The 12,958-nt window shown below is 38.2% G+C and overlaps 1 protein-coding gene across 1 annotated transcript; it reads right to left on the bottom strand.

Moving 5' to 3' along the window:
* Window positions 1-8,396: 8,396 nt before the first annotated feature.
* LOC139194698 (uncharacterized) lies at window positions 8,397-10,110 on the bottom strand. Its single transcript, XM_070819600.1, has 2 exons — window positions 10,100-10,110; window positions 8,397-9,030 (listed from the first exon to the last, which is right to left on the bottom strand). The coding sequence occupies exons 1-2, from the start codon at window positions 10,108-10,110 to the stop codon at window positions 8,397-8,399; spliced, it is 645 nt and encodes a 214-aa protein (XP_070675701.1).
* Between the last annotated feature and the right edge of the window lie 2,848 nt (window positions 10,111-12,958).

Consider the following 12,958-nt stretch of genomic DNA (forward strand, 5'->3'; position numbering starts at 1 on the left):
TTTTGGTTTTTCTATATTATGAACAATATTTCCTAATATTTCGGTATTTTCTTGTGATTCTACTGAATTAACTTCTAATAAACTATTATTATAACATTTTTCACATAATATTGAATATGTTTATAGTATTTATTTGCAACTAATTTACTACACTTATGACATTTTTCTGGCCAACCTAAATTAATGTATTTATATTCTTCTTCATGCTGTTCTTCTATGAATGCACACATATACTCTTTTATATCACTATTTGTGCTACTTGAATCTTCTGAGTCTGAATCTATCATGTTAATACTCTCTATACTATAAATACTCTCATTATCACTTAAATTATCTAAACTGTATATTGACTGAATATCTTCATCTTCTTCTAACTTAAACAACTCCATTAAATGTATTTTGTCTTTCAACCATTTACCTAATTTTGGACATTTAGGTCTAATATGTTCAGCTTCTCCACATGAATAACATTTACAACTACTCTTATCTTTTGGTGCTTTATATTTTCTAATCCAAGGTCTGCCACTTCTTTTTCTAAATTGTTTTGGAATATATTTTCTTTTCTTATATGTTCTTGAAGGTCTTATGCTGAAATTCTTATGTTGTTTGTAGGCTTATATGACTTATATTTCCTTTTGTATATTTTCTTATGCTTATTTTTCTTATAGCAACCATATTGTTGTGGTAAATCTATATTTTTACAACTCATGTAAAATTGTTTCCTAATTTGTCTCTTAGCTTTTATTTTACTACACTCTTGTCTAAGTATATCATATACATGTTGAATTCTAGGTCCTATAGCAATATCATTCTTCTTTGGATGCTTTTACCATTCATTCCAAATCTTTTCACCTATTGGTCTCTTTATTTTTGTCATATAAGTATCTAATAAATTAATATCACTAATTCTACATGTTCTTCCTAAATATTTAAAGAAATATGTGGTATACTCAGCTATATACTGTAAGTCGCAAATTTGTAAATGTTCTAAATTTCTAATTGCTCTTATTTGTTCTTGTTCGCTCCTGCCATCTAACCTATTATGCTCTAAAAACTCTTGTTTAATCAAAGTAACAAAACCATCAATATTAAAATGTGTTTTAGCTGCCTGATGCTGTTCTGGATTTTGAACTTTCCATGACTGGAAATAATCAAAAACTAAACCATCCAAAGTATGCTCAAAGTAATCTAACATATTTTGTGAATTATTAAAATATAACATTAATGCTGCATGTACGCAACCTTTTTCCCATCTCTCAATCGTTCTTTCGCAATCTTGTGGATCTACATTATCTAAATTTAATATATTACCAGCTATATTAATTTGTTCTCACCCTTTCAAATATGGAATCCTATTTTTTCTAGGTTTTATCATACTTTCTTCCATATAGTCTACTTTTGCTTTTTCATTATATTGTTCATTTGTTGGTCTCAAAAATTGTTGATCAGTTCTACTTGCGCGTCCTGAATTTTCTACTCCTAATGCACTACTTTCTTCTGCTAGATTACATTCTGCTTTCAATTCTAATAAATTATTATATTCTTTTGATCCTAAAATATGTTCTACTCCTATTTCTAAGATTAAAATTTTCATTTCTTGATCTGAAATTTTATGTAGTCCTAAATCATATGTCTTATATTTTTCCAAATATTGTTCTTCATCTAAATGATCAATATTTTCTATAAGTTTATCTACAATATGATCAAAATTTTGTTCAACTAAATTAATATCTAAATTATCAAAAGCCATATGTATACTCTCATTTTCGATCTCACTCTCATCCTCTTCTATTTTTTCTAGTTGCTTATAATTACTAAACCTAATTGTTGCTTGACCTGTTCTAGTTTCATATATTTGTACTTTATTTGGTTGTCTATTTGGTGCTACTTGTAAATTGGGTAATGTCAACTGAGTTCCTTCTAAAAAGCTATTATCTACGGGTTTTGTGACACACCCCGATCCTAGAATCAAGGCGTGCTGGCCATCACGTGAGCGTGACGTAGCCAAAAGTGCGACACGGAAGCAAGATATAACAGAAATATGAAGGAATTTAAACCAACCACTAGCAAAATAACCTACTAGCATACAAGAGAGAGTTATAAAGTAAAACACACGAATTCAGAGCGTAGGTATAAGTGCAGTCAAGTAGGACCATAATTAAAGTACAACACCCGCAGGTGAGTCCTACATGCAGAACGTCTGTCAGAATGCCGAAAAAGACCTCGTGAGCCACCAACTGCTAACTAGAACCTGGAGGGGAGCAAAACAAAGATGAGTGGGTCAGTAAAACCAAAGATTTTCCAAAAACATTTCATTTAAAACGTTTCTAACCCCTCACCGTAAAACCTGTATACTTACCCAGAAAAATAGTATATAAACATATATATACATATATCATCAAAACTCAGCTCACCATCTATCAACATAACATCTCAGAAAGAATATGCCATGCCATGCCAAAATATAATATGAATGCATCAATATAACTCAGGTGAAATAATAAATCAACCTGAGACCCTACAGTGGTCCTGTACGGCTGATTCTATACCTCAATGTCCCATCCAGCCGGAGTCACCAACTGTGACCTGTAGAGCCGTGCCGGAGTCACCAACTGTGACCTGTACGGCACTACACTGCACATAAGTCGGAACTACCTATAGTAGTCTGTACGACTAAGATGGTGAAATAATACGCTCTAGTGCTTCTCTCATCAATCATCTGTGCACATAATCTAAGGTCACCTACCAGTCGGAACCCCTCTAATGGTCTGTACGACTGGCATGTCGGAACCACCTCTAGTGGTCTGTACGACATCCACCTACTTGGATCCAAGGCGAGCGTGCGGTGTGGTGAATACTATAAGCACTAATACCATAGGTGCAGTTTATGAGCTCACAACGCAATCACATCATCATTCATTCATATAAACCATATAAACTCACCTGATACTCACCTGTGCGTCCACGGCACCAATTCACACATATATATGCATCAATTATCAATTCATAACTCATAATATGCATGCATGGCATTTTAGAAATATAATTTCATTTAATTTCGATTTCTGGGAAAAATATATAGCATATAGGTAAATACAAAAAAATACTGCCCACTCACTGGTAAGTCGATGGGTCGTAACCCCCGTGACGTCCCTGGATGCGCTCGTCCTCGGGATAGGTGTCACCTATATGCGAAACAACTATAAAAACGTTAATTTAAACACATAACCAACAATTCGAAATAACTTCTCATACGGTGCTCAATTTGGGTATATGAATATACCACATCGACCTACTCGACGTCACAGACGTCGAGAAATTTTTAGAAAAATTTTTAGGCTTGCCACGCGCCCCCACGCGCACCATCTTCCTCAGCCAGTCGTCGGACTGGTTTTTCCGGTGGCCGGATTCCGGCGAGTTTTAAAAATGCTTGTTCTCCTTCGTTTCTCAACCGATTTCTTTGAATTTTATATCAATTTGAAGCCCTCAACATGTAGAATCATGATGGACTAGTTTCAAGATCTAAAATTCACTAGATTTGACCTGGGGAAGCACGATAGTTCGGAAATTTTTTAGAACCTCCGTTCTCGGTCCTCCGACGTCTAAATATCACCAACGAAGTACCCCGAAGCTCGTGAGGATGTCCTTAAGCTCACTGTGAGCTTGAAATTCCCTGAAATGCAAGATTTCACGTGTGCATGAACAGTGCACATTTTCGGGGTTAGGGTTTCACGACGATTCCGAGGGTTTCACTTCCTAAAACTAGTACTAATCGACTCAGAACATCACAAGGATGAAGAATCATACCTTATTTGCTTCGATCCACGGAGTTTTCGAGGGTTTTGGTGATGTCCGTATGTTTATGGGTGAGAGAGAGTGAGAAAGTCGTGAGGGAGGAGAGAGAGAGAGGCACGGGGAAGAGAGGGAGAAAAGGAAGTGTGTGTGGTCCATTTCCATCCATTTAATCCCTAACCACACAATATTTTACAAACCAATCATTTTAATCCAAAACTTATATAAAGTTAATCCAAATAACGTCACACACACATACCTTAATACCCGCTAAGGGTAAATCCGTCATTTCACGTCCCCAATAATATAAAGTCCCGGAACGGCCTGTGACAATCTCCCCTCCTTATAGAATTTCGTCCCCGAAATTCCCACAACCAAATAACCGCTTAATATCCATAGAATAACCTTGGGTACATCTCTCTCATTCGATCTTTTGTCTCCCAGGTAGCTTCTTCTACAGAATGGTTCCTCCACAACACCTTCACCAAGCTCACCGTCTTATTCCTTAGAACCTTATCTTTCCAATCCAAGATAGTCACTGGTTCCTCATCATACGTCAAATCCGGATTAATCTCTAGCGGTTGATGATGGATTACATGTGAAGGATCAGAAATATAATGTCAAAGCATAGAGACATGAAACACATTATGAACCTTAGATAACTCCGGAGGCAATTCCAACCTGTAGGCAACTTCACCAATCCTTTCAGTGATTTCATAGGGTCCTATGTACCTAGGACTTAACTTTCCTCTTTTTCCAAATCGTACCACACCTCTCCAAGGTGACAATTTCAAAAATACCCAATCACCCACATCATACACTCAATCAGTAGCATGTCGATCCGCTAAACTCTTCTGTCGATCCTGGGCTACTTTCAGGTTGGACTTAATCACCTGAATATTTTGAGTAGTCTCATCCACAATCTCTGGGCCTTCTAACACTCTTTCACCAACCTCAGACCAACACAATGGCGTACGACACGCCCTACCATAAAGTGCCTCAAATGGTGACATACCAATGCTCGAATGAAAACTATTATTGTAGGCAAATTCCATCAAGTCTAGGCGATCATGCCAGAAATCACCAAACTGTAACACTGAAGATCTCAACATATCCTCCAACGTCTGAATAGTCCTCTCTGATTGCCCATCAGTTTGAGGATGATAAGCAATGCTGTAAAGCAAATTCGTACCAAGAGCTTCCTGAAAAGCTACCCAAAATTTAGAAGTAAATCTTGGGTCTCGATCAGAAATAATATTCACTGGAACTCCATGATACTTCACAATCTTCGTTATGAATAACTTAGCCAATTTATTTAGAGGGTACTTTTCCTTCACTGGAATGAAGTGTGCTGACTTGGTAAGTCGATCCACAATCACCCAAACACCATCGAATCCATTTCATGTACGAGGAAGCTTATACACGAAATCCATAGTTATATTTTCCCATTTCCACTGGGGAACGGGAAGTGGCTGCATTCGCCCATAAGGCTTCTTTCTTTCTGCTTTGACTTGCTGGCAAATAATACATCTACTCACATAATCTGCAATTTCCCTTTTCATACCCGGCCAATAGTAAAATGGTCGGATGGTATGATACATCTTAGTTCCTCCTGGGTGCATCGCATAAGCTGAACAATGCACTTCATCCAAAATTTCCTTCTTTAATTCCTCATTATTCGGTACATACATTCTGTTCTCCTGCATAAGCATGCCATCTGATTCTCGAATCCTGAGGTCTTTCTTTTTCCCTTCATTTCTTAATTGAACCATTTCTTGAATTTCCTCATCCACCATCTGAGCTTCGAGTATACGATCAACCAAAACTGGCCTGACTTGAAAACTAGCAAGAAAAGCTTCGCTTCGATCTTCCAACTCCAACTTTACTCCAGTTGCCCTTAGTTCAGCAAGAAGGGGAACACAACAAGCATATAAAGCATTGAGTCGACCTTGAGGTTTCTTACTCAGAGCATCAGCTACCATATTAGCACGACCCGGATGATACTCAATAGTGCAGTCATAATCACTCAGCAATTCCATCCACCTTCGCTGACGAAGATTAAGATCATGCTGAGTAAATAGATACTGAAGACTCTTGTGATCAGTGAAGATCTTACACTTCTCACCATATAGATAATGCCTCCAAATCTTCAAAGCAAAGACAATGGCTGCCAATTCAAGATCGTGAGTAGGATAATTCCTTTCATGATTCTTCAACTGTCGAGAAGCATAGGCAATCACTCTATTATGCTGCATCAAAACACATCCCAAACCATTCAAGGAAGCATCACTGTAAATCTCAAAATTACCGCTATCATCAGGAAGTACCAATACTGGAGCATGAGTGAGGCAATATTTCAATTGCTGGAAACTCCGCTCACAATTCTCATCCCACTCGAATTTAACATCCTTCCTGGTCAACTTCGTTAACGGCAAAGCAATCATAGAAAAGTCCTGAATAAACCATCGATAATAACCTGCCAAACCAAGAAAACTTCGTACCTCAGTGACGGTTCGAGGTTGTTCCCAATTCTCCACTGCTGCTATCTTTTGAGGATCTACTTGAATTCCTTGTGCTGATACAACATGCCCCAAAAATGACACTTCAGTCAACCAAAACTGACATTTACTGAACTTGGCATACAACTGATGTTCCCTCAATTTCTTTAATACCAAGTTAAGATGTCGAATATGATCTGCTTTAGACTTAGAGTATACCAGAATATCATCAATAAAAACAATAACAAATTTATCAAGATATTGCTGGAATACCTCATTCATTAGCCTCATAAAAGCTGCAGGCGCATTAGTCAGCCCAAATGGCATCACCAGAAATTCATAATGTCCGTAACGGGTTCTGAAAGCCTTCTTAGGTACATCTTCATCTTTAATCTTCAACTGATAATAACCAGATCTCAAATCAATCTTAGAAAATACACACGCACCTTTCAGCTGATCAAACAAATCATCGATGCGAGGCAATGGATAACGGTTTTTAATCGTTACCCGGTTCAATTGCCTATAATCAATGCACAATCTCAGAGTTCCATCTTTCTTTCTCACAAATAATACTGGAACTCCCCAAGGTGACGAACTAGGTTGAATGAAACCTTTATCAAGTAATTCTTGCAATTGAATTTTCAATTCTCTCAACTCAGCTGGAGCCATTCTATATGGAGTTAGAGATATGGGATCAGTACCTGCAAGCAAATCAATAGAGAATTCCACATCTCTGTCTGGAGGCAACCCTGGCAAATCATCAGGAAATACATCAGGATAATGCCTGACCATACCAACTTCTTCTACACTGCTAGGAACAACATCATTTAACACCACATGTGCTAAATATCCTTGGCAACCCTTCGATAATAACTTCTTTGCTCTTATGGCAGAAATAACACCATGTCTCACCCCACTTCTTTCGCCCACAAAAGTAACCTCGGGTAGTCCAGGGCGATAAAAAGTAACCGATTTCCCATAACAATCAATATGGGCACGATTATAATGCAACCAATCTGCTTTGAGAATTACATCAAAATCCACAATATCTAACGGAATAAGATCAGCTGGCATAACTACGCCCTCTACCATCACTGGACACCCAAGATACACACTATCAACATAACACTTATCTCCTCTAGGCATGGCAAACTCTAAATCAAATCCTAGAGGTGAAGGGTGGGGTTGAGTCATTTGAGCAAACGTATGAGAAATCACAGAATGCATAACACCACAATCAATCAAAACTCTAGCAAAATGACCAAGAACATTTAACGTACCCATGATCAAATCGAGATGGTTATGAGCATCTTGCAGTGAGATGTGATTAACACGCCCCTGAGCTTGCTGTCGTCCACCACGACCTCTGATGCCTTGATTACCTCGCCCCTGAGAAGTACGTCTCTGGCCTGACTGACTAGGCTGCCTAGATGATCCTGCACCACCAGCAGCAACTTCTCCCTGACGGGGCTGGCCTCCCTGATGCCACTAAGATCCACCAGCTGGCATGGAAGAATAAGAAGAATAACCCCCAAGGTCCTGGGAATACCCCGTCTGAGAATAAGGTTCCTGGGGATACTGATAAGGTCCGGAAGCATAAGGAGCAGCATCGCCCTGGTAGTGGTAAGCACCACCACGACCCGACTGGCCATAACTGCCTGGTCCAAAGCTCTGCTGAATCGGCGCTGGATGTGGCATAGTGGTCTGCTGAAGTCTCTGCTGACCCTGGGGACAGTGAGAAGCCCGATGTCCCATTTGCCCACAAGTATAACAAGCACCACCACCTCTCCTACACTCACCATGATGACGAAAATTACAACGGCGGCACCACGGAGCGCCAGAACCACCAGCACCACCGGAATCCCTCTGCCTCTGAAATCTGGGTCCACCAGAAAATCTTCCACCACCTCTCCTCGGGCCAGTAATACTATATCCTCCACTAAAAGAACTCGAACTCGCTCCACTCTTCTTAAAATTCTGTGTCTTGCGAAGTCCCGGAATGGAGATACCCTTACCTTTATCATCCTTCTTCTGACCATCATTATTGTCCTCGTCATCCTCACTATCACTGGGAAGATTATCGGAGTCCTCCATCCTAACCAAAATCTAGAAAAACTCATGATAATCGGCGCAGGGAAGTGCACTGGTAAAAGTCCGCCATTTTCTCTTAGTTCCCAACTTGAAACGTCGAAGCATCTCTACCTGATTACCAGCTGTATCAAGGTCATAACGAGACAAATCAGTAAACTTTTTGTAGTACTCATGTGCTGACATATTCCTTTGTTTCAATCGAGTAAACTCTTGCTTTTTAAGATCGATGTATTCTGGAGGAACAAATCTCTTCATAAAGTTCTCTTTGAATACTTTCCAGTCGGCAGCCGTTTCAGGTGACATGTACCTAGTCTGATTTTCCCACCAAGATGCTGGCTCACGACCCAAAAACCAGGTAGTGGTCTCAACCCACCTATCAGCAGGAAAGTTCCCCTGACTTTGCATCACCTGAAACGTCTTCTCAATATGGTTTAGCCATTTCTCTGCCCCCTCGTGACCTTCATTATCCATAAAACGATTCAATTTCAAATTGTACATAGTCTCCAGGGGTGTCCTCTGAGGAGGGGGAGGAGGACGAATTGCATTCTGTAAAGCCTGGGCCATTGCTTCCCCTAACTGAGTAATATCAGGGAAATTAGGTTCAGAAGTACGGCGGGACTCCCTACGTTCCCTACGAGGCGGCATAATTCTGACAGAAAACATCAAAAGATCATTAGAGCATTAACAATTATACAGGACTGCAACCTAGGCTCTGATACCAAACTGACACACCCCGATCCTAAAATCAAGGTGAGTTAGTCGTCACGTGAGCGTGACGTAGCCAAAAGTGCGACACAGAAGCAAGATATAACAGAAATATGAAGGAATTTAAACCAACCACTAGCAAAATAACCTACTAGCATACAAGAGAGAGTTATAAAGTAAAACACATGAATTCAGAGCGTAGGTATAAGTGCAGTCAAGTAGGACCATAATTAAAGTACAACACCCGCAGGTGAGTCCTACATGCAGAACGTCTGTCAGAATGCCGAAAAAGACCTCGTGAGCCACCAACTGCTAACTAGAACCTGGAAGGGCGCAAAACAAAGATGAGTGGGTCAGTAAAACCAAAGATTTTCCAAAAACATTTCATTTAAAACGTTTCTAACCCCTCACCGTAAAACATGTATACTTGCCCAGAAAAATAGTATATAAACATATATATACATATATCATCAAAACTCAGCTCACCATCTATCAACATAACATCTCAGAAAGAATATGCCATGCCATGCCAAAATATAATATGAATGCATCAATATAACTCAGGTGAAATAATAAATCAACCGGAGACCCTACAGTGGTCCTGTACGGCTGATTCTATACCTCAATATCCCATCAGCCGGAGTCACCAACTGTGACCTGTACGGCCGTGCCGGAGTCACCAACTGTGACCTGTACGGCACTACACTGCACATAAGTCGGAACTACCTATAGTAGTCTGTACGACTAAGATGGTGAAATAATACGCTCTAGTGCTTCTCTCATCAATCATCTGTGCATATAATCTAAGGTCACCTACCAGTCGGAACCCCTCTAATGGTCTGTACGACTGCATGTCGGAACCACCTCTAGTGGTCTGTACGACATCCACCTACTTGGATCCAAGGCGAGCGTGCGGTGTGGTGAATACTATAAGCACTAATACTAAAGGTGCAGTTTATGAGCTCACAACGCAATCACATCATCATTCATTCATATAAACCATATAAACTCACCTGATACTCATATGTGCGTCCACGGCACCAATTCACACATATATATGCATCAATTATCAATTCATAACTCATAATATGCATGCATGGAATTTTAGAAATATAATTTCATTTAATTTCGATTTCTGGGAAAAATAGATAGCATATAGGTAAATACAGAAAAATAATGCCCACTCACTGGTAAGTCGATGGGTCGTAACCCCCGTGACGTCCCTGGATGCGCTCGTCCTCGGGATAGGTGTCACCTATATGCGAAACAACTATAAAAACGTTAATTTAAACACATAACCAACAATTTGAAATAACTTCTCACACGGTGCTCAATTTGGGTAAATGAATATACCACATCGACCTACTCGACGTCACAAACGTCGAGAAATTTTTAGAAAAAATTTTAGGCTTGCCACGCGCCCCCACGCGCACCATCTTTCTCAGCCAGTCGCCGGACTGATTTTTCCGGTGGCCGGATTCCGGCGAGTTTTAAAAATGCTTGTTCTCCTTCGTTTCTCAACCGATTTCTTTGAATTTTATATCAATTTGAAGCCCTCAACATGTAGAATCACGATGGACTAGTTTCAAGATCTAAAATTCACTAGATTTTACCTGGGGAAGCACGATAGTTCGGAAATTTTTTAGAACCTCCGTTCTCGGTCCTCCGACGTCTAAATATCACCAACGAAGTACCCCGAAACTCGTGAGGATGTCCTTAAGCTCACTGTGAGGTTGAAATTCCCTGAAATGCAAGATTTCACGTGTGCATGAACAGTGCACATTTTCGGGGTTAGGGTTTCACGACGATTCCGGGGGTTTCACTTCCTAAAACTAGTACTAATCGACTCAGAACATCACAAGGATGAAGAATCATACCTTATTTGCTTCGATCCACGGAGTTTTGGAGGGTTTTGGTGATGTCCGTACGTTTATGGGTGAGAGAGAGTGAGAAAGTCGTGAGGGAGGAGAGAGAGAGATGCACGGGGAAGAGAGGGAGAAAAGGAAGTGTGTGTGGTCCATTTCCATCCATTTAATCCCTAACCACACAATATTTTACAAACCAATAATTTTAATCCAAAACTTATATAAAGTTAATCCAAATAACGTCACACACACATACCTTAATACCTGCTAAGGGTAAATCCGTCATTTCACGTCCCCAATAATATAAAGTCCCGGAACGGCCTGTGACATTTTGCTTCTATCATATTTACATGTTTACTGCCAAATGTTTGAACTAAATTTTGAAACTCTAAATTAAACTTATGATTATATCTATCAGACACTTTAACTATATACATTAAGCTAATACACAAATTTTTATACTCTCCTTTCATATTATAATTTTTTGTTCTTATGCTCACTTTAATATATTTACTAAATTCATTAATCGTCGTAACATAATTTGGAATACAACCTATGACTGCTAAGTTTGAACTTAAGTCTACTTCAGTTGTTGCTATTGCTGCTTGTTGGTGATTATCCCATCTATCATCATATATGTATACTAATGCTTTTGTGCCTACTTGTGCTCTGGTTGATCCTGTTATTCCAATTAATATTGTTCCTATATGAATTTGACTAAAATATGATTTTCTCAAATGAGTAACTGCTTCTTTACTAATTAGATTAAGTGTGACTTCTTTATCAATATAGATAACTTCATGTTGACTGATGCTACTTACAATTCTACTTCTGTTTTCAAATAAACGTAATTGATACAAGTTATATTTATTTTTCTGTGTTCTCTCAAAACCTCTTCTAATAAATTCTTGTGCTTCTTCTTCATTTGGATAAATATCTTCAGCCCTAACTACTTCTTTTCCTTTTTTTCCTAAAGAGTTCCATTTTCTATTATCAAAAGGATTTAGCTTAGATCTTCTATTATTATTTGCACTTAAAGTTAAATTTTCTAATTTATCTAGTAAAGATGGTGGAAGTGATGAAGATGCGTTATGTAAAACTTGATTTATTTCTGCTATTTGTTCTTCAACTTGATCTATTTTTTCAGCTAAACTTAAAACTAATTAGATAATCAAATTATTTTGCCTAATGGGAATATTACTACTGGATACTTGTGTTGAAAAATCTGTTAAACCTACTGGTTCTTTATCTAACTTACTAATTTCTTTCAAAGCTTGAATATATTTTCTGCTAGTTCTAGAATCTGTCATTAAACTAATAATTTATCTATTTTATTATGCAACTTATCTACTTGTTCACTTAACTCCTTTTGTACAAATTGAATTTTTTGAACTTCTAATTTTAGTTGTTCAACTATTTCTAATGACCTAAGTTCTACTTGCTTCGGCTTACTATCTATGAGGTCAACAAGCTCTTTTATTTCTCTTTTGCTAGGAAACCTTTGAATATTTTTATTATTATCTTCTAACTGAGATGTAATATAATCTAAATTTTGTCTAATTATTTTTATGGAATTCTTTTGAAAATGCTCTAACAACTGGTTTAACAAAAGATTATGCTTATTATTTTCTAATTTTATATTTTCTGCTTGACTAATAATAAGATCTACAAGACTATTGGCTTGTGGATTTTCTTCACTATGCAAAATATGATTGTGCTTTCTCAATGGAAAATAACAAACTAAACTATTTTGGTCTAAAGTTATTTTCTTTTTTGAGGTTCACTAATTTTTAAATTAAGATATTCTATCATATACTATAGTCTACCTTTCTCTAAAGTTACGGCTAACTGGTTTCTTAGAAATTCTGTTTCTTCTCTCAAGGTCTCTAAAACTTGATTTGTTGCCCTTTTTGCTTCAAAAACTTTATGCTGCACTTTTGTGTTATTATATTTACGAATAAATGAAGGATGTTCAAGATAGCCAAGATAAAATTTTTGCGTCTTCAA

Source organism: Malus domestica, chromosome 03, assembly GCF_042453785.1.
Source record: "Malus domestica chromosome 03, GDT2T_hap1".
Classification (NCBI taxonomy): Eukaryota; Viridiplantae; Streptophyta; class Magnoliopsida; order Rosales; family Rosaceae; genus Malus; species Malus domestica.